The sequence below is a fragment of the Stenella coeruleoalba genome (genome assembly GCF_951394435.1).
Source record: "Stenella coeruleoalba genome assembly, chromosome: 14".
Classification (NCBI taxonomy): Eukaryota; Metazoa; Chordata; class Mammalia; order Artiodactyla; family Delphinidae; genus Stenella; species Stenella coeruleoalba.
In genome coordinates, this window is record NC_137160.1 from 70,613,251 (window position 1) to 70,635,713 (window position 22,463).

A 22,463-nucleotide genomic window follows, 5' to 3' on the forward strand; every position below is an offset into this window, starting at 1 on the left:
GAGAGGGCAGAGCACAGCTGCACCTAGATCCTAGCTGGGCCTGCTGTCTAGGAGTCAAACAACGGTCAAGTGAAAATACTGATGACGTGCACACACCAGCAGCGAGCATATATTAAGTATCCCACGGGCATTACAGGCAACAGACAGTGTAAGAATCAGAGAAGCAAAGCAATCACGGAAGACCGGGACGACTGTACAGACAGGCTTTACTGGAGAATACAGAAACTGACCTTGGCCTTAAACGAAGCAAGGCTTTCCACAAGCCGAGAAAGGGAAACAGCATCCTAGGCTGGGGGAAGGACATAAGGAAAGTAATAAAAAGAAGAACTGGGCTCAGTGTGTTCAGGTAATATTGGTTACTGGAAGGTCTACGTGAGAAGGTAGTGAAAGATAAAGAGGGAAAGGTAAGTGATAACTAACGCAGAGATATGTGAGTGTTGGAAGAAGCAATTAGGACTTCAGACCACAGGAAAATGGGTAACCACTAAGCGCCTGGGGACACAGAAAAACGGAAGTACAATGGACAACATACACATTGCAAGATATCTGACAACAGAGTTTTCTAGGGATCAGGATTATAAAACTAGAAATTAAAGAATCCACCAGGCTGGTGAAACCCAGGAGTCAGAATTACTGATAACTTCCATCTTGGAGGCTGTACTGACTTACACAACTGTATCTGAAACTCCAAGGTGGATGGTATTGTCAATTAAAGAACACAAAGCAAGTTGCTGAGGAGCCCTGAAGCATTTTCCTCCAAGGGGATAACCTGATAGGCCAGATCCATCACACCAGGCCAGGAGAGAGGAGAGAAGAGCTGAGGAACAAGCCAACGAAGAGAAACTCCGATGTCTGAAGTTCAAATGGAAACACATCAGCAGTAGTCACCACCATAGTGGCCAGAAGTGCTTAAGAAATAACTACGTAGGTTGCCCATCTGTTTCATCTACTAAACGAGATTGCTTTCTCTTTGACAAAGCAGCTGAGTACATGCTGAAATTGGAGAGAAGCTTTTAAGAACACAGGAAAGAAAAAAATTTTTTGACACATCAAGCTGTGAGTCTCGTCCAGATAAAATGCCTGATTCAGACTGAAATAATAAAGTCACTTCATACTCAGTGGAAGACTTTGGGATTTAGATAACTTTTTTTTTCACATGATGCTACATGTGCATCATCATTTGATCATTCTTCCCGGAAATACATTAATATAATTTTTTAAATGTAGAAAAATGTCATTTTCATGTATATCAATAAACCAGGAAAAAAGGGAATATTCTTCCAATTTTCAAAGATACAAAGATTACTAATATCAGCCCTAATTATGCCATGCTTTCTTTGGACCATTTCAAATGTTTTAGGGTAAAGACAGATCATGCTAATAATATTGGCATATGTCATTTCTTAAATATATTTCAATTAATATATTCTCTAAGTTCAATTTTAATTTCCTCTTTGACCCTTAAATTATTTAGAAGTTATTTGTTTCCAGGCAGCTAAGGATTTCTTACTTAACACTGTTATTAAATTTGAGCTTAAGTCCACTGTGGTCAGAGAACATACTCTGAACAATTTCAATCTTGAAATTTGTAGAAAGTTTTCTTTAGGGTCCAGCATATGATCTATTTTGGTAAATGTTTCATATGTACTTTAAAGAATGCAAAACTCTGTTTCTGCTGGGTCAATTAGGTCAAGTTTATTCATCACTTTATTAAGATCTTCTATATCCTTACTAATTTTTTGCCTGTTTCTTCTACAAGTTCTTGAAGTATGTAGGTGTCCCACTAGGGTTGTAGAATTATTTTGTTTTGGATCTTCCTGCCAATTTTTGCTTTAAATATTTTAAACTTCGTTATTTGTAAGATACAGATGCTGACTCCTCAATCATTATGAAATAATCTCTCTTTATCTCAAAGTAGCATTGCCATGTACTTTGTCTGATATTAGTATAGCTATACCAGCTTTGCTTCAGTTAGTGTGTATATTACATATCCTCTTCCATCCTTCTGTTTAAAGTATACCACTTCTTTAAAAATTGAATCACTATACTGTATACCTGTAACTTATATAATATTGTACAGCAACTATAGGTTAATCAAAAAATAAGATATCTTAAAATACATAAATAAAGCATCTCACTTATAAGCAGTATATCACATGGTTTTGGTTATTTATCCAGTCTGACAAACTTAGTCTTTTACTGGGAGTATTTAGTCCATTTATATTAAATGTAATCATCAATATTTATATAGATGAATTTATAGTTACCACCTTACTCTTTATTTTCAATTTGACCTCCTACTTTATGTCCACCTTTTATTCTTTTTTTTTTTTTTGGATTAATACAATGTTGTTTTATTCCACATCTCCTCTCTTTTAACATACACATTTTATTCTTTTAAAAGTTACCTTAGAGATTACAATATGCATCCTTTACAAGTCAATGCAAATTATTATTTTTACTATCCCCAATAATCCTAGAATCTTAAGATATTTTAACTTTATTAACCCCTCTCCTGCCTTTTGTGCTACTCTCATACATTTTAGTTTTACACTTTAAACTCTAAAAACATATTATAGTTTTGTATGGTCAACATTCATATATTTCACATACATATTTACTCTTTATAATGTCTTTCATTCCTTCCTGCATTTCCATCTGGGGTAATTTCCCTTCTGCTTACAGTAGCTCCCTTTAGTATTTATGGTAATGCAGTTTCACTACTGACAAATTCTCTTGGTTTTTGTCTGAAAATATCTTTATTTCACCTTCATTTTTGAAGGAAGTTTTGGCTGAGGAAAGAATTCTAGGTTGGCAGCTTTTTTCTCTGATTACTTGAAAGATGGCCATTTCATTGTCTGTCTTTCTTTTTTCTTAATCATTTATTTTAATATGTCACAGTCGTTTTGTTCATATTACTGCCCCTTTAAAAATGAGGTGTCTTTTTCTAACCTCTGGTTGCTTTTAAAATTTTCTCTCTGTCACAGGTTTCCACAGTCTTATATTGATGTGCAAAGATACGTTTCCTCTGTACTCATCCTGCTTGGGGTGTTCTAAGTTTTTTGAATCTGTAAGCTGCTGACTTTCATCATTTTGTAATACTCTTAGTATTATATCTTCAAATACTGCTTCTGTACCATTCTCTCTCTTCCTTTCTGGGAGTCCAACTTTACATGTGTTAGACCTTTTAGGTATGCCTCACATGTCTCTAATGCCCTTATTTCTTTTTTATATTCTTTTTTCTCTGTATTTCAGTTTGAGATGACCTACTGACCTGCTTCCCTATTCGTTAATCCTGTCTCGCACTGTGACAATCTGTTATTGGTTCTAACCACTAGGTTCTAATTTCATACTTTATGTTCTAGAATATCTGTTTGGTTTTCCACAATACATTCAAATTATGCTGAAACTCTCTATTCCTCCATCTAATTATTTTGTCCATCTTTTTCTCTATTGTCTGGAACATATTTACAGTTATTTTTAGGTACTTGTCAACTAACTCCAATATCTGATTCATCTGTGGGTCTGCTTCTATTGCCTTGTTTAAAAGTCATGTGATCTTGCTTCTTAGGTGGAAAATCATTTTTTACTGTATGGTGAAGATTGGAGAGTCTCTATATATTGTTATTTTCTACCTGCAAAAGAGACAGAGAGCTCCCCTTATTCTCTGTTGCACAGGTAGGGAGGGAGTTCATCACCCAACAGGGGGTTGAGCTGGGCTGGTCTGCCCTGCCATTTGTGTAGGACTCAGTCTGCCTCTGGTTGGTCCCTGTTCTAAGGCCTGGGTCTCCATGGAGTTCAATGAGACCTCTGTCTCCTCAGCACTGGATTCAGTTCTGCCCTTAAGAAGTCTTCAGGATAGCTCTTTGGCCCCCCGGCCCACTCAAGCTTCAAAACTTGGCATGTGTCCTGAGCACAGGACTCATCATGTTTTGGGGGCTCCTCCAGCTTCGTTGTTTTTTCTTATTTTTAATATGTTTGATGTTATAAGTTTTTAACTGTTTTGCGGGGGGCGGGAGGGTGAGGGTTTGTCTGCACCGCACGGCTATGGGATCCTAGTTCCCTGACCAGGGACTGAACCCAGGCCCTTGGCAGCGAGAGCACGGAGTTCTAACCACTGGACCGCCACGGAATTCCCAGCTTCATCTGTTTTTTACTCCAGATCCAGAAACCTCTTCTGGTTTTTCTGTCTCCCAGAAGCAGCCTCCTGCCAGGGGCCAAAGCTGGATTCTCACTGCCCACCACACCTGGACCAGCCGCCACCCCAGGTGATGAGTGGTTATGGCTCTTCAGTGGGGTTTTCATCTCTTGCCTGTTCTGTTTTCGGATTCCTGCCACAACAGGTGTACATTTCAATACCGTTTAATACCACAAGGCTGTGGGAGGTTTCAATGTGTCTTCCAGAAGCTCTTGGCCTCCCTCTTCAGATCCCCTCCCAATGTCCTGCTGGGAAAACCAGCTGTGGGTTTTTCCCACCAAGTCTCCAATTTGTCACTCTAGTAATGTGTGACCATAAACCTTTGCTAGTTTCTCTTTCACCCAGTAGCAGCCCCCTGCCTCGGCTTCTGTGTCCAGAATCAGCGTGCTTCTGCAGAAAATAAAATGGCCGGTAATGCTCAGTGCACCTCTGAATGATTCTTCCTCCTCTGGAATCTGAGTCCAACTATTCCTCACTGATTCCAGAACACTACAGAGCTTTAAAAATATGATTTTTATAGTTGTTGTCAGCATCTCTAAAACTATATCTTGTAGTACTAATTACTTCTGACGAATCTCTAAGATATCTAGTAGTCTTAATATTTCCCAAAGTACAGTTTAAATATGCTTTTGAAATAAAAGCATTGATAAAACAGTCACTTCTTACCTCTTCATAAAACTTCACCTGAGGTACAGCTTCATTAATTTCATTCAAACAAAAATCTTTAAATAGCAAGAAACCTAAAGAAAAAGAATAAAAAATTTCAGGGTGGGCGATGAATGTAAATTTTATCCCACAGGGTGTTTTCAAATTCATTTGTTTCAACCTCTTCCTCCCCTACCCTTAAAATAAAAAAGGGGGTTTCAAGAGGCTACTTAACGCCTAAAAGGAAATAATCCAGGTAAAGTTAAGAGAATCACACCCCTGGTGCCCTGCTTTGAGGCTCCTTCTCTCTTGGCAGCCCCCCTCCCACTTTTAAAAACTGCACAATTAACAGTGCTAGTGTTTAGCACCACTTAGTGCTACTGGGCACCAGAACAAGTGGAAGGTTAACCAAAGAAATCAGAGATACAGGTAATACAGAAGTTGGTAAGAGTCACCATGGAGCTAATAAATGCTACGCCACAGAAACAGAACTACAACTCCCTTAAGAAAAACAAAAGAAGTACTTTCCTAACCTTTCTAGGCTTTCCTCTCACCACTTATTAGCTCAAGTCCCTCCAAGTCCCTACCAAATACCTCGTGCCAGAGCAGATCACCCATTCCCAGATCCACGCCTCATCTTCAAGCAATCAGTACCTTCTGCCCGGGATACCACCCCCATTGCACAGTGCCTGCTACACAGTGGGAGGCCAATTAATATGTGTTGAAAGAATGTTTGTTCGCATGGCCCTTCCAACATGCCTCTGCCAAAGTGCTCACCCAGGTTAATTATCTGATTACAAGTCTCCCACCCCAGGACCAAACCCAGTGGCCAGCTCAATGCCTTGCACCTAGTCAAGCCTCAGTGAATGAATGAAGCTGGAGAGGACAAGCTGACACCAGACTGAGGGCAGAGATACTGGGAGATTACGAAAAGTCAAAAGCAATGAGAAGGTCCAAACAATTAAAGGATTGTTAGGAGAGACAGAAGTCACAGGAAAAAAAAAAAAGTGAAGAAAGACTCACAAAAAGTCTAAAATGTTGGGCAAAGGTAGATCAGAACTCCCCAGGTAGGACAGGAAGGAAGCTGCTTTGAAAAGATTTTCATTCAAGTTAACATAAGAGTTATATAACTTGAGCCTGTCTGTTGTTGCCCCATAAATTCCCCTCCATGCTTCCAGGAACATGACCTTTGAAAACGGTAAATGTTTGTTCAGTGGAACTGGAAGAAAGGTATTTGGACTACTTGGTTAGATTGGCAAGACCAGACTAACAGGGGCTGGGTGCACAGCTCCAGCAGCAGCACGGCCGTGCTCATACTGTCAAGGGACTGCAGCAGGGCCAACATACGGAGGGAGTAGGGAATTCAAGAAGCAGACGAGTAGGAAGAACTGAAGATGTGAATCTCTACCGATGTGCATGTTAATATTTTTATTTTAAATAAGAGAAAGGTTGACTTTTTGTTCTCATTCATTTCAAAGTAATTTCCAATTTCCCTCGTCATTTCTTCTTTGGCTCATGAGTCATTCAGGAATGTGTAGTTTAATTTCCAGATATTTGGGGGTTTTTTTTTTTCAGGTATTTTTGGGATATTGATTTCTGTTTAATTCTGTTGTGGTCAGAGAACACATTCAGTAGGACTTCCAATGTTTTTAAATTTATTGAAACTTGGTTTTGGCCCCAGACTTGGTCCCTCTAGGTGAATGTTTCAAGGGTACTTGAAAAAAAAAAAGAGAAACAGTATATAGGGTGGAGTGTTTCATTAAATAAAGTAAAAAAGCAATTAGGCCAAGTTGGTTGATAGGCCTGTCCGGGTGCCCTAAATCTTACTGACTGTCTATTTATTCTCTCCATTATCGGTGGAGGACTGTTGAAATCTCCACTTGTAAACTGGAAGGGAGAGGAAAGAAAGAAGGAGGAGGATGAAGAAAGGGAGTTGAATGAATAAACATCCAACTTAATATGTTGTTTACCTACTTCTTTAATGCAATTTCCATCATCAATGTGTAAGATAAGCCAAAGAATTACTTGGAACATCATATAGGGGGAAAAAACAGTATTTTCCTCGTGTCTGTACATAAACTGAAGCATTACTTTCTGTCACAGCAGCTGTTAAAATGGGGCAGCCAGAAGAAAGATATTTTGCCTTTTGGATACATCCTAGATCGTTGTGTTCCAGGCTGAATGCAATTTACCTTCACTAGACTTAAATTACATTAAAAAAAAAAATGAAGCATTACTCAGATTAGAACGAAAGCTAAAGGGCAAAAATAAGGAAATAATTTGCCTAACTGGTTCACTTCATCAGTGCGATTTCTCCAGATTTCAAAGAATAAAAAGTAGTGAGCCAACACCTGCTTACTAGGTAACTGTGGAATGTGTTTACCCTTGTTTCTATATTTGAACCACTGCAAACTGCCTGAATACTGATTAACTTCCGAGTGTATGTAACATCCAGGAAAGGCAAACTATCCCAATTTGCCACTAAAATATTTTGCAAAAATTGGTAGAAAGAATTGTATTATCTTTTATAAGAGATCAATTAAGAACTTTTGAAAGCATTAAATGTACGTGGTTTCTATGGGAAATTGAAATATAACCACCTAAAAAATGAAAAAGAGGGAAAGAAGAATATGAAAAAAATCTTGTAAGAAATAATACCTGTCCTAGGTTTTACCAAGGAGATTCAAACACTGGGAAGGAGGATAGACTGCATAACTGCTAAAAGTTCCTACCAAAATTTACTCATTTGACAAAGCATTTACTGAGTGTCTACTAAGAGTCACCGTGCTATATGCTGGTGAAGACAGAGTTTTTCCCATAAGAGACTTATGGCTTTGTGTAAGGGGCAGACAACAAAGTAGTAAACAAATGAAATAACTGTAATTTATGGGAAATTATATAAAGTAATTAAATATGATGCTGAGATCAATGATCAAACAGAATGTCAATAAGACCTCTCTGAGCTGTGGGATAAACAAAGTACAAAGCATTTCAGATTCGAAAAGGCCAGAATGCCTAATCTCACACCTTCTATTCAATATTGTGAGGTCTCAGCCAGTGCAATAAGAAAAGGAAATAAAACTTACTAAAATTGAAAAGGAAGAATTAAAACGAATTTTATCCCTAGACAACGTGATTAACTATATAACAAATCCTATCTACAAAATAACTACTAGAATATATAAGTGAATTTAGGAAGATCCATAAATGACCATAAAACACAAGGTCATTAGCTGAAAGAATCGATGACATTAGATACACTCACATCACACAGCTTTAAGATGGAATTCTGAAACAAGTCCATCTGCAATAACATCAAAAAAGAACCAATACTTAAGAATAAATAAATAAGAGATATACAATGCCACTAAGTGGAAAACTATATAATATGACTGAAAGATGTTAAAGAAGATCTAAATAAATGGAAAGATATAGTCAGTTCATGGATTGGAAGACTCACTATTGCAGATGTTAATTCTCCCCAAATTGATCTATGGAGTCAATGCAATCCTAATGATAATCCCCATCGGCTTTTTAAAGAAACTGACAAGCTGATTCTAAAATGTATATGGAATGTATATGTATAACTGATTCACTTTGTTGTAAAGCAGAAACTAACACACCATTGTAAAGCAATTATACCCCAATAAAGATGTTAAAAAAAAAAAAAAAGCTTACTGAAAAAATAAAATTGATAAATAAAAAAAATAAAAAATAATAAATAAATAAATAAATAAATAAAATGTATATGGAAAGGCGAAAAACCTGGAATACCCAAAACATCTTGAGAAAGAAGCAAAAGGTTCAAGGACTTACACTGCTTAATTTCAGGACTCATTATACAGCCATGGTAATCAACACAGTGTGGTACTGGCATAAGACTAAATCATGAAACAGAATAGAGGATCCAGAAATACACTTATATGTGCTCAACCTATTTTCTACAAAGATAGCAAAGCAATTTATTAGGAAAAGGAAGTCTTTTCAACAAATGGTGCTAGAAAATACTTATATCCAAATGGGAAAAGAAAAAAAGAAAGAAACAAATCTGAAAAAGGCCTATATCCCGTTTATGTATACATTAAAAAAAAACCTCTTACAAATCAATTTTTAAAACGAAACAACCCAATAAAAGAATGGGCAAAAAATGTGAACACTTCACAAAGGAAGAAATATGACTAGCCAATAAGCACATTAAAAGGGCTCAATACCGTTGGTCATCATGCAAATATAAATTAAATCACTTTGAGATACCACTTCATAACCACTAGAAGGGCAGAGTTCAGAAGACTGACAATATCAAATTTTGGCAACCAGAAGCTTCGTTCGCTGAGAAGCATATATTATGTCTTGGACTCCTCGTGCCTCTGAATCAACAGGCAAAGAGGGGAGTTACTGTGCTGGCTGGGATGATTGATGGGCTGTGACTCTACAATGGAGGGAAGGGGAAAGAAGGAAGAAGGGAGGAGAAGAATAAAGGAAAGAAGGGGAAGCTCTTCCTTAGCATCAAATACCAACCAAAAACTACAGAAGGAATGATGGAGTTAGAAAATCAACAGGTGCCAAAACCCGGCGGCAAAAGTTTGATACGGAACAAAATTATTTACACAGTCTCAAAAGTAATCTCCCATAAATTACTCATTACTTACAAAGGGAAAGCAAAGACAGGCCACAGATTTGGAGAAAATATTTGCAATATACATATCTGATAGAGAACCTGTATCCAAAGTATACAAAGAATTCTCAAAACTCGATGATGAGAATATAAACAACCCAGTATTTTAAAAAATTGAGCAGAAGATTTGAGTATTTTCACCAAAGATGATATATAAATGTAAAATAAGCACATGAAAAGATGTCCAACATTGTTAGTCATTAGGAAAATGCAAATTAAAAACACAGTGAGATATCACTATATACTTCTTAGAATAGCCAAAAAAAAGAGAGAGAGACAATGAATGCCATTGCTGACGAGCAAAGGATGTGGAGTAACTGGAACTCTCCTAGACTGCTAGTAGGAATGCAGGCTCATTGGAAAACATCTCTTTAAAGTTAAAATATCCATTTCCCATTCAACCCAAATAATCACACTCCTAGGTATTTACCCAATAGGAATGAAAATTTATGTTCACACAAAAATCTGAACACGGCTATTTGTAGTAGCTTCATATATAATATCAAAAAACTGGGTATAACCCAAATGTTCTTCAATTGATGGCTAGGTAAACTGTGACGTACCCATACGATGGAACAGTACTCAACAAGACAAAGGCATGAACTACTGATACATCCACTATACGTGAATCTCCAATGCACTGTGCTAAGTGAAAGAAACCAGACCCAAAGGCTACATGCTAAATGAGTCCACTTATGTGTCATTCTGGAAAAGGAGGAACCACAGGAACAACTAGATCAGTGGTTGCCAGGGGTTGGGGTGGGGTGTGGCGGTCAACCATAAAGGGCACTAGAACATTTGTGGAGGTGATGAATCACTCTGTATCTTGACTTTGGTAGTCGTTATACAACTTTATGAATTTGTCAAAACTCACAGAATTGTACATTGTAGATGGTGAGTTTTATTTAAATTATACCTCAATAAACCTGACTCTTCCTGCCACCCCACCAAAAAAAAAAAAAAAAAAAAAAAACTGGTGCTAAAGAAGAAAGAAAAATAAGATTAGGTACATACAACTAAGCCAGGAACAAGGCTCAAAAGATGTTCCTGAACAGTGGCTTTAAGTCGATCACAAATTGGGATCTAAAATTTCCAGAAGCTAATGCCTGATCACTTAACATGGTTGTCAGTCTCTACAGGATGTTCTTCATAAAGCACGAGTTTGTATGGAAGATAAAATCATTCACACACAGAGGCATGGGACTAAAATAAGTAATTACAAAGGTTCTGGGTAATGCAGAGGCTGGAAACAGCTACTCTGACACACTGAGGATACACAATGGTCTTTACAAGTGAAAACAAAGGAAATCTGAAATGATAACTAGAAAAGCAAACTCAAAAATACAGAAAGCAAGCATACAGATGTAAACACGGAAAACTCCCACAGGGCACCATGCCCCTCCTAGATGAATAATACTAACTTAAATTCCCACTGAATAATTCTCCCTTTCATTTCTTCCAAGTCCCAAGAGGAATAAATAAATATAAATCAAAACGAATAATTAGTTAATTACTTTTACCTACTTCATGCAAACCTTAAATATATTTTTTTATTTGACTCTGCTTATCAAACTAGAACTTTCACTTCCTGACTTAAAACCTTACAGAAGAAAATTAGTAACAAAATGTAGTTGAGGAATATTGTAAATAGGTCTTCTAAATATCCAAATTATCTACCCCACCTCCAATTGAAATTCAGCACATCTCATAATTAATGAGATCACTCATTTAGAGAATGGAGAGATTTGGGGCCCTGAATATTAAGTCTAGTAGACAAAAGCACAAATGGTAATGAACGTGGCCAAAGAAAAATTCACAGAATGTTCCAAGCAATTGGCTCTTACTTCAAAAGGGAACAAAGGAAATTGGGACTGGGAGGAAAATGTGAAAATTCAGTGGCAAGAAAAGTATATCTAAACCCTTGCAATAGTTGGATTACTTTCAGCCTTTACCAACATTATGAAATGACGGAAAAGAAAAAAATTTCTGGCTATGCACCATGCCAATACTCTTTCCAGACTGGGGTCAATTGTTTTCATTTATAACAGTTTAATGCACATCTAATAGTAAACAAACAAAATGACAAAATAAAGTGAGATTTAAAATAACTTAAAATAGAAGTATTATTCCAACAATCCACCTGATTTATATTTCCCAAAGACGTCTCAAAGAACAATGATTAAAGCTGGCAGTATGGAAATTAGGGTATGTGTGTACATCACAGATTAAACATGGCCAGGACAAAGTGGGGAGGGTGTGTAAAACACACTGGGTCTAACCATAATTTTAACAAGGAAGAAACAGAATAACAATCAACCAATTAATGCATGGGTGTTCACTTGGTGGTAATTCATGACACTATGCACTTGAACTTGAGCACTTTTCCATACATATATTCCATTAAAGGTTTACTTAAAACAAAAGAGAATCAACCAATAAGTTTTTTGTTTGTTTGGTTTTGGGTTTTTTTTGGCTGCATTGGGTCTTCGTTGCTGTGCGCGGGCTTTCTCTAGTTGCGGCGAGCAGGGGCTACTCCTCATTGCGGTGCACAGGCTTCTCGTTGCAGTGGCTTCTCTTGTTGCAGAGCACGGGCTGTAGGCACACGGGCTTCCGTAGTTATGGCTCATGGGCTCTAGAGTGCAGGCTCAGTACTTGTGCACGGGCTTAGTTGCTTCTTGGCATGTGGGGTCTTCCCGGACCAGGGATCGAACCCGTGTCCCCTGCATCGGCAGATGGATTCTTAACCACTGTGCCATCAGGGAAGCCCAACCAATAAGCATTTATGTCATGGTGCTACAAGTGTAAATAAAGGGGTTCTCAGAGCAACTGCAATCTGATTGGAGGTACTGATAGACATACATAAAAGATAATACCTAACTGCGTTGCGTTAGTTAACTGCCATACTCGCTTTGCAGGGAGAGATGCATTGCTTCCTAGATCACGGCACGGCCACCTCAACATTCGTCCAGTCTCCTTTCCCATTCATCCTGCGTGCTGCTGCCTAGATCTGACCATGCTGCTCCCTTGCTTTTGAACTCATCATTGCACAGAACACTGGATGAGACCCAGCCTCTAACATCTGCACTGCAATGCACGCCCCGCTCTGCCCCACACCTCCCCAGAGCTACAGCGCTCACCTGCCCAGCACGGCCGGACGCAAGCGCAGGTCACTCAACACGCCTCTGTGCCTTCACACACGCTCCTCACTCCACCTGAAACAGACTCCCCTTCTCAGCACCAGCTCCCTTCTTGCCAACCACCTCTCTACCCGCTTCCCCACCCCCACCCTTCTCATCCCCTCCAGACTTGACCTGGTTAACACCCACTTTACCTTCAGGACCTCAACTGAGCATCACGTAACGCAGTAAAATTCGAAGAGCTCCCCAGCCCAGCCAGGTGGAGGAGCTATCCCTCTCTGTGCTCCCACGGCCCTGGGTCCTTAGTGCTTTCAAGGCCACTAACTCGCAACTATCTCTTTTTATCTTATGAATGGACAAAATGTCTCAAAGTTGCAAAAATAAATTAAAAAGGTATAAAATGAAAAGTTTCCTTCTGGTCCATGTCCTTCATCTTCCCAGTAGCGCACCCACCACCATCACCCCCAAGGTAATGGCTATTACTGGTTCCTTGTATCTTTTCGGGGAAGTGATGTGTGTTACTTCTCGGCCAGGTGCTAAGAAATCCGTGCGATTCCTTCACCCAGCTCGATGCAGGAAACTCTGCAGTCCTAGGGACACCAGCGCCACAACATGGCAAGAGCGTGGCACATGGAGGGGGGCCTCCCGCTAACCCTGCACCGCTACGGATGAGAGAGACACTCTCATGTGTGGGTCTCTGTTATAGGCGCTGCGTTACCTCCTAACACAGCACAAAGGCAGGCGCAAAGACGAACTCTTATTTCCTACCATACTGTTTCCGTCAGCCTGTTTTTCATAACTTGAGACCGTGGAGATCTTTCTATACTAGTCACGAAGAGCTACCTGGCCGCTCCTTACCGCTGCATTATTCCAGCGGATGGAATGTCAGAAGTTACGTAACTTGTTCCCTAATGGTGAACATTTGGGCTGCAGGAAATATTTTGCTTTTACAAAATTGCTGCAATAAATAACCCTCTCCGTACATCATTTCTCATGTGTTCAAGCCTATTTGTAGGATACGTTCCTCTGAGTGAAACTCCTGAGCCAAAGGTTATATAGACTTTCTGGTATTTTAATAGACCCAGCCAAATTAGCCCCATCCGACCAGTACCTGTTCATACACCCACCGGCAATGCATCAGCTCCTGTTTTTAAACCCACGGCCATACCAAAAGTGTGTTATTAAACTTCCGGATCTCGTGACAATTTGAAAGATTAAGAAAAATAATAATAGTTCAGAGTAATTTGCGCTTTGCCAATCTTTAATCAAGTTGAACATCTTTTCATATGTTTAAGGTTCCATTTTCACCCTGGGTTACAGGTCTTTGCTCACGAGCACGGCCAGGGCCTTCTGTATTGAGGTTTGCTACTCGGCACCGCTGCTCAAGGAATCCTTCGGGCCCTCCACCTCTTGGGTACTGGTCCTGTCGGCGTGATCAATGTGTCCATTTCTTGTTCCTTGTCTGTTCCTGGCGTTCAATGGCAATACTTCTAGTATCTCCCCATTAAACGTGACGCCGGCCTTGGGAATACACAGCGGCATGGTGTCAAGAAAGGCTGCACCTCTAACGACGTCACCGGTTGTTTACTCAGGGGCTCTGGGAGGGCAACGGCCTGCTCGTGTGGGGTTTTCTCTCTAATCCTCAGCACAATGACCAGTTCTCAATCGGCTCAATAAACGTTTGATAAATTTACTAAGGGAAGATCAGTACGGCTCGCGCTATAGTCACAGATGGTTCCGGGAAGAAGTGAAGTACAGGCCAGGTGTGGAGAGATTAACGGGCTACAGAGCCGAGAGAAAGAACAAGTGGCCAGAGACAGGAAATTTCCATGGAGATAAGGAAGGAGTGAGGCTCTGAATCTGGACACAGCACGTTCCTATGGGGAAAAGGTGGAAGGAATGCTTTATCCCACCACCGAGGCTTGAATGGGCGGGGGGAGATGGGCTTCATCCGGCAGGCGGAGGGATCCGACTAGAAGAATCCCAGTGCTAGGTATTTCTCAGTTACACAATGCTTCGCGTGTGCTCAGAGCTTCGGAATGCCAAAGAGCCTGCTGGGGAATAGTTTTTAATATAAGTGGGCAATTGTTTCATGAAAAGTTAAACTCAGCTCTCAAATCCGGGGCGGAGGATTTTAGAGCGGGGCCTCTTTCTTCTCAACACGGCAAAGCTGAATCCTTCTTCCTTCCTCTTCCTTGGAATGCTCATCTGCCACTGCGTCTGTCCGCAGATGACCCTTTCATCCTCATCCCCTCCCTGGAGCCGACCCGTAACAGGTACAAAGTGTTGACCCCTATGTGTTAACAGTGCCTGCCTACCACCTGGCTCTCAATATTTCTACCAGAATGTGAAGATGTCAGCAAAAGCCTTCGAGGCTCAAAAAAGTAGAACCTTGATAGCGGAACACCAGGTGATGACAGCGCCACAGCCAACCCTCCGGGGCAAGAAGGCCCACGGGCCGCTGTTGCGGCGCCTCCAGTGACTGGTGGCTGGAGTGGGCTTGTCATATCTTGGCGTGAAACCTCATGACTATGAAATGATTTCTTACTAGAGCAATGGGGTGGTTTCTGATTATTTAGTCCAAATTCATTTTAACTTGTAGCCATTTGTTAATTAAATGACATAGGTATGTTTAAGTTTGTTAATTAAATGACATAGGTATGTTTAAAAGTTAGATGGTGCGTTTACGTGTTGTAATTTTGTACGCTCGGGGCCTTATACCTTCTGCCAGGAGTGGGGATGTGGCGGTGGGAAGTCCCTTCCACCCTTTGTGCGTGACGGGGACAAGCACCCCGCTGCTCTCCCGCGAACACAGCTGCCCAACTGGGCCCTCTGTTTCTGTGGGTGCTCATGCTAACACTCGTGCCAGCAGTGCACAGATGCCCACGAGGGCCACGACGGAGGTGATGGACAGGACGCCGGGTGCATCATTGGTGGGCCATGACTTCACCCCTGGAATGCTCTCCTCACGCTGAGAAAATAATCACAGAATATGTAGCTACACTCCTACTGTTTACACAAGATGCTACAAATAAGAGTTTTACAGTAATGGCAGTTGAAAGGATTTCACGCTGAAGCAAAAAGACCAAAAAAAAAAGAAGAGTCACTTCCTCTGGTGTATAAAATACTGAACTAGATGCTTTCTAGTCACAAAGAGGAAAACAGCATCAGAGGTTATCTTTGGTCTCAAGGAATTTGGATTCCAGTTAGAGAAACCGCACGGAAGAGGCACCTGGAAATCCTACATTTGCCACAGGAAGTGCCAAATAAACGGCACACAAGGAACACCAGAAAATGGACTGTTCACGGTTCAGCTAATCCCTGAATGGCTGGATCTTTCGTTGTTGTCTTTGGCCGTGACGCACGGCATGTGGGATCTTAGTTCCCCGACCGGGTTATCAAACCCGCACCTCTCCCCGGCAGTGGAAGCACAGTGTCTTAACCACTAGACCACCAGGGAATTCCCAAATGGCTGGATCTTTGAGAAAAGCACAGGCCAGAAGGTGGTGTCCCACAGAGGGAGACAGAGCGTAAGACTCATCGGTGGAGTATATGCTAGAAGAAAAAGACAAAGAAAAAAAAGACAGAGGCCAGTTTGGGTGACTTGAACGACAGTAACAAGAGGGACTTTGTCCTGCAGTGGGGCTTTAGGACAGGTATAGAGCATGAAGGTGACGTGATGACACGGTGTTTTCAATTACCCTGTTCACTTCATCTTTCTGTGCATTAACTAGTTCCTTTCCTTTCATAGTTTTGAATAATTTAAGGAAATATACTTTATAGAATGTATTCATTCCCCTAAGTCAGGGGTCCCAACCCCCAGGCCACGGACCAGTACCGGTCGAGTGAGCGAAGCTTCACCTGTGTTTACAGTCGCTCCCCATCACCTGCATTACAGCCTGAGCTCCGCCTCCGGTCAGATCAGCGGTGGCATCAGATTCTCATAGGAGCGCAAACCCTACTGTGAACTGCGCATGCGAGGGATCCAGGTTGCGTGCTCCTTACGAGAATCTAATGCCTGATGACCTGAGGTGGAGCTGAGGCGGTGATGCTAGCGCTGGGGAGTGGCTGCAAATACAGATTATCATCAGCAGAGAGGTGTGACTGCATGGAGACCATGATAAATCAACTGCTTGCAGACTCATATCAAAACCCTATCAGTGAGCGACAAGCGAAACAAGCTCAGGGCTCCCACTGATTCTGCATTATAGTGAGTTGTATGATTATTTCATTATATATTGCAATGTAATAATAATAGAAATAGAGTGCACAATAAATGTAATACGCTTGAATCATCCCAAGACCATCTCCCTCCCACCCTGCCCCAGTCCATGGAAAAACTGTCCTCCATGGAACCGGTCCCTGGTACCAAAAAGGTTGGGGACCGCTGTCCTAAATTATAGAAACTAAGTATACTATCCCCTAAATGGCCTTTGAGTTCTCCTTGAGTCTTCTTTTTCCCACACTCCCCACATTCACTAGCTGACCTGTTAGGTTTTATCTTCAGAATAAATCCCAATCCACCCGCTTCTTGCATCTCCACTGTCCTCGTCTGATGTAAGCCAGCACCGCCAACTTCCTGGATGGTGGCAGCCTCCAAATTCATCTCCCTGCTTCCACTCTCCCACTTTTGACTTGGATAATTCATTCGCCCTAAAAAGGCTGGAATGATCTTAAAACAAATCGGACATGGTCAAAACCCACCAGAGCTTCCCATTACACGTAAAATAAAACCCTGATTCCTGCCCACCTCGGCCTCTGGCTGATTCTGGAACCTGCTGTGTTCTTTCCTGCCCCTGCTGATTACCATGCTGTTCCCTATGCCAAGAATGCTGTTCCTTCTTGGCTGAGAACGCTCTTCCACCTGATCCTCACGGGGGCTCCTTCTTTCTCAAAACCAATCACTTCTTCAAATCACTTCCTCAAAGAAACATTCCCTAAATAACTAATTTAAGCAATAACCCAGTCAGTCTCTTTCTTGTCACCTGCTTTCATTACCCACTTATCCCTGATAAGATGCTTAGACCCGACTCATATTCATGACACCCCAGAGTCAGATGGTGCCCACACCCCACCCATGGTCAGTACGCCCTAGACTCTGGCTCCTGTGGGAGCCAACAAGCTGGGTGGTTTTCACCAACTCTTTGTGCTAAGGTTCCCTGGTTTCCTGATTGGCAAAACAAAAGGACTGGGATAGATAAAAATCTAATGATTCATTTAAGCCTAGCACTCTGTGGTTTCATGAATTAAACTGGGGTCGGTTTTATTTCATTCTTTTTTGCTGTTGCCCTTATTGCTATTTTGACAGATGGAGACGGGGGAAAACACATAAAGAAAAGAAAAAAAGAGTAAAGGACGGAAGGTGGGAGGCAACAAAGGAGAAAGAGAAGGTGGAGAGAGGGTGAGGGCTTTTTCGAAACCACTTCTTGTGGGAAATTAATCGTGCTGCTTTGTCCTGGCAAGAAGTAGCTACTTCAGGAAGAAAATAACCACTTCATACATGGAAGTTTCAGCACTAGTTAACCTGAACTCTACTGCTGTCTCCTAAGGGGTTTCATCTATTTACATCATCAGCTCAGATAGTGACCGAGGGCCTGAGCTCTGGAGAGGGGCAGACCCCAACTCTGTAAGGTCAATTCCAGTTCAGCCATCACTGTTTACAAGATGCCAGGCAGGTGAGAAGCATCTTCACCTCTGAGTGCAGGTCCTCTCACCTGTAAAATGGGGCTGATGCCAACCTCGGCATGGGGTCATTTTGAAGACTAAATAAGATCTGTAGCGGGGGGCTTCCCTGGTGGTGCAGTGGTTGAGAGTCCGCCTGCCGATGCAGAGGACACGGGTTCATGCCCCGGTCCGGGAAGATCCCACATGCCGCGGAGCAGCTAGGCCCATGAGCCATGGCCGCTGAGCCTGTGCGCCCGGAGCCTGTGCTCCGCAACAGGAGAGGCCACAACAGTGAGAGGCCCGCGTACCGCAAAAAAAAAAAAAAAAAGATCTGTAGGGGATTTCCCTGGTGGTGGAGTGCTTAAGAATCTGCCTCCCAATGCAGGGGACACGGGTTCGAACCCTGGTCCGGGAAGATCCCACATGCTGCAAAGCAACTAAGCCCATGCACCACAACTACTGAGCCTGTGCTCTAGAGCCCGCGAGCCACAACTACTGAAGCCCACGCGCTGCAACTACTGAAGCCCGCGCGCCTACAGACTGTGCTCTGCAACAAGAGAAGCCACCACGATGAGAAGCCCGCGCACCACAACGAAAAGCAGCCCCCGCTCGCTGCAACTAGAGAAAGCCCGGGCACAGCAACGAAGACTCAATGCAGCCAAAAGTAGGTAAATAAATAAAATTTTTTTTTAAAAACACACACATAAGATGATTTTTTTAAAAAAGGAACTGTATGTAGAACACTGAGTACCTAAGGGCTTGATTATGGGCTGTTACCATTCAAACGGTACTGATACAGACCTTTTCAAAGCTTCTGCTTCTGAGGTTTACACGTGCTGCTATGCATAAGCCAGAAACTGACCATCACCATCTTTACGTCACTTTGTGAAGTTATAACAATGGTGTTATGCATCTAGGGTTTTACAGGTAGTCCCAATTTCACATATTTAACACATTCTCCTGCCAAGAACCAAATACTTTACTTCAAAAATAAAATTACACTTCAGAACATAATATGGTAACCAGAGCCGGACTTAAGTTCCCACAATAACAACCAAAAAACTGGACAAGATATATGAAGTAACTGTTTTCAGACACAGAAGGGGCTACAGTCCCTGAAAGAAGGGAAGCAAACTAGGAGGACCCCAGGCTGGGTCAGCTCTTGGCCTGGAGGTACTTTCTGAAATGTGGTGCTGGGAGGGGGACCCAAGCAGACCATGGTGGTCCTGCCGAGGCAAAGGCACCAGGAGTTCACGGAACATGAGGTGCCTGGAAACACCAGAAAAATAAATGAAATGAAGAGCTATATAGCTATTATAAACCAGTGGTGATGACAACTTACTAGGATATACCCAATCCAAAAGAAGACTGGAAAAGAAAAAAGCAACAAGGAAACAAATAATACATGCGAGATTTAAATCCAACTAAACTGGTAATTATTTAAGTGTAAATGGTCTAAATAGTCTAATTACAAGGCAGAGATCAGAGAACAGACATACCATGCAAACACTAATATCAAGAAAGCTCGAGTGATTATAATAATATTATACAAAGTAGACGTCAGAACAAATATATTATTACCAGGATAGACTTCTCATCATGATAAAAGTGGTAGATTCATCAAGATGACATAACAATCGTAATGCGTGTGTACTGGGAATTCCCTGGCGGTAAGTGGTTAGGGGTCCATGCTTCCACTGCAGGGGGCACAGGTTCGATCTCTGGTCAGGGAACTAAGATCCCGCAAGCTGCATGGTACGCCCAAAAAACCAAAAAGATCTGTGTGTACCTATCACAGGAGATGCAACAATGCCTCTCCTAGGCACTTACCAAAGAGAAATGACAGAGTCTGTTCACAAGACTTGATGAAAAATATCCAAAGCAGCTTTACTCGTAATTTCCCTGAACTGGAAACAACCCGATGTGCATGAAAAGTGAAGTGTGTTAATAAGCCCATACACTGGAACACTATTCAGCAATAAAAGAAACAAAAATCCCGACACAAGCAACAGGATAAATGAACCTCAAGGAAGAACATCGTGCTGAGGCAAAGGGGCCAGACACAAGCACAGGATTTGATTCTACTGATAGGATGTTCGAGAAAAGGCAAATATAATCTACTGTGACTGGAAGCAGAAGCAGATCAGTGGTTGCCTGGGGCTGGGATGAGCTGTTTAGAAATGGGCAAGAGTACACTTTTTAAAGTGATGGAAATGGTCCATATATGGATTGTGATAACAGGTACGCGGGTGTACCCTTTTGTCAAAACTCAAACTCTGTACTTAAGTTGGATGTATTTTATTGTGTTTTATACCTCAATAAAATTGCTTTTTAAAAGAACAAAAGCCTACAGCATATTTATCAGAAACAAAGAAAAATTAAGTAACAATATGTGGTATCTCAAGAGAAGGAAATCAGGCATATTCTGAAAGAGATAAGCTAATATTCTGAAAGAGGTAAGCTAAAAAGTAACAGTAGAAGAAAAGGGCCCAAATCAATGTTCCCAGTAAGCTATCCCATTTGAAGTTCTTTTCCATCACCAATTTTGAACCCACTTCTTGGTTTAAAAGTAGAAGCCACAAAACAAACCTAATTTCAATCTTCTGAAATAGTCATAGATTATATGGTAAGCAAATCAATTCTGAAAGAGCAAACTTTGAAGACAATGAATTTAAAAAAAAAAATCAAAGCAGTAAAATATTTCCAGTAAGAAAAAAAAAAAAAGATTTCTTTGGAGAGTAAGTGCATCTTACAAGGGAAGAAAGAATATTTGCTTCTTGAAGAAGCTGTCCTAGCTGCTCTCACTGTGTTCTACTGTTATAAACAGTCTCTTTGAGGGACTAAAGCGATTCTCTCAGCCCCCACCTCCACACTTTTCTGGGATTTCTTTTGGAAACCAAATCACAAGAATCTTCTCTGTTCATCAGCGAGCGGAGTTGGGACAAAGCTCCGAACTTTAAGGCTGACCTAAAAGCATCATGTAGAACACAGAGGAGGTGTGACAATACTCTTCAGCAGATGGCCCACTGTGCAAAGCAAGCAAGTTACCTTAATTCCAAGATGCGTGAACACAGTCATCGCCCTACACCCTCAGGCTCTTGTCTGAGCCTTTCTTTCACCTTCTGGCTCCAACTGAACCCAACCACATGGTACCCTGCAAGCCTCTGTGCCTCCCACCCGCTTTTGTACCACACACAACTCATTGCAAATCTATCCTCCCATCTTCAGATGACTTCTCACCACCTCCACTGTTGGCCGCTGGTCCCAAAGCCGGGACCATCTCTTGCTGACGCGCTGCAGCATCTCCTGCTTCTTGCTTCCACAGCACCTAGACGATGCTGCATGAGCACTCGAGTCAGGGTGTGCCGCCCCAGTGCTCAAACTTTCCTGTGTCCCATCCCAGGACCAGTAAAAGCGGAGAGCCTCGTGACTGCCTAAAAAGCCTCGCCAACCACCCCCCACCTGTCTCGCGGTCCCTCGCACTCAGCCCCTTGGCTGCAGCCTCCTTGCTGTTCCTCCACCACGTGGTTCCAGTCTTAGGGTCTCTGTCCTGCTGAGCCCTCTGCCTGTACCCACTTCCCCCCAGTACACAGGGGCTCAGCCCTCACACCTCCCCAGGACGCTGTTCAACCGTCCCTTTAGAAGTGGCGCCTTCTCCAAACACCCTATTTGAAACTGCCGCACACACTGCTCTGGCCTCTACAATTCTCCACGTTTACTAGTGTGCGGACAGTGTGTATTCGATGGTCTGTCTCCCCCCGTAGAATCTTAGCTCCAGGGACTGCAGGGGGGGCCCGGGTTCGATCCCTGGTCAGAGAACTAGATCCCACATGCTGCAACTAAGAGTTCGCATGCTGCAACTAAAAGATCCCGCACGCCACAACTAAGACCCGGCACAGCCAAATAAATAATTAAATAAATATATTAAACAAAGAATGTTAGCTCGATAGGGGCACCCATAGCAGTACTATTCACGGATGCATGGTACACAGTGAAATTTACTGAATGAATGACTGAATTTTTAGTAGATTTCAAACAAAGCCCGAGAACCACCTCATAGCGTATCTCTACATTTCCTGATCTTGACTTTGACTAGAAGTAGGAATACTAAAATAAATCAATGATAATGTATAAAACCCTCAGA

The 22,463-nt window shown here is 41.8% G+C and overlaps 1 protein-coding gene across 3 annotated transcripts in view; it reads right to left on the reverse strand.

Annotated features, from left to right (window-relative positions):
* Window positions 1–22,463, reverse strand: part of GRK3 (G protein-coupled receptor kinase 3) — a 117,434-nt gene that overhangs the window by 58,227 nt on the left and 36,744 nt on the right. For all 3 annotated transcript variants that reach the window (XM_079941941.1, XM_079941943.1, XM_079941942.1), the window contains exon 3: window positions 4,865–4,938. In XM_079941941.1, the coding sequence (XP_079798067.1) occupies window positions 4,865–4,938 (74 nt within the window). The remainder of the gene's footprint in view (window positions 1–4,864; window positions 4,939–22,463) is intronic.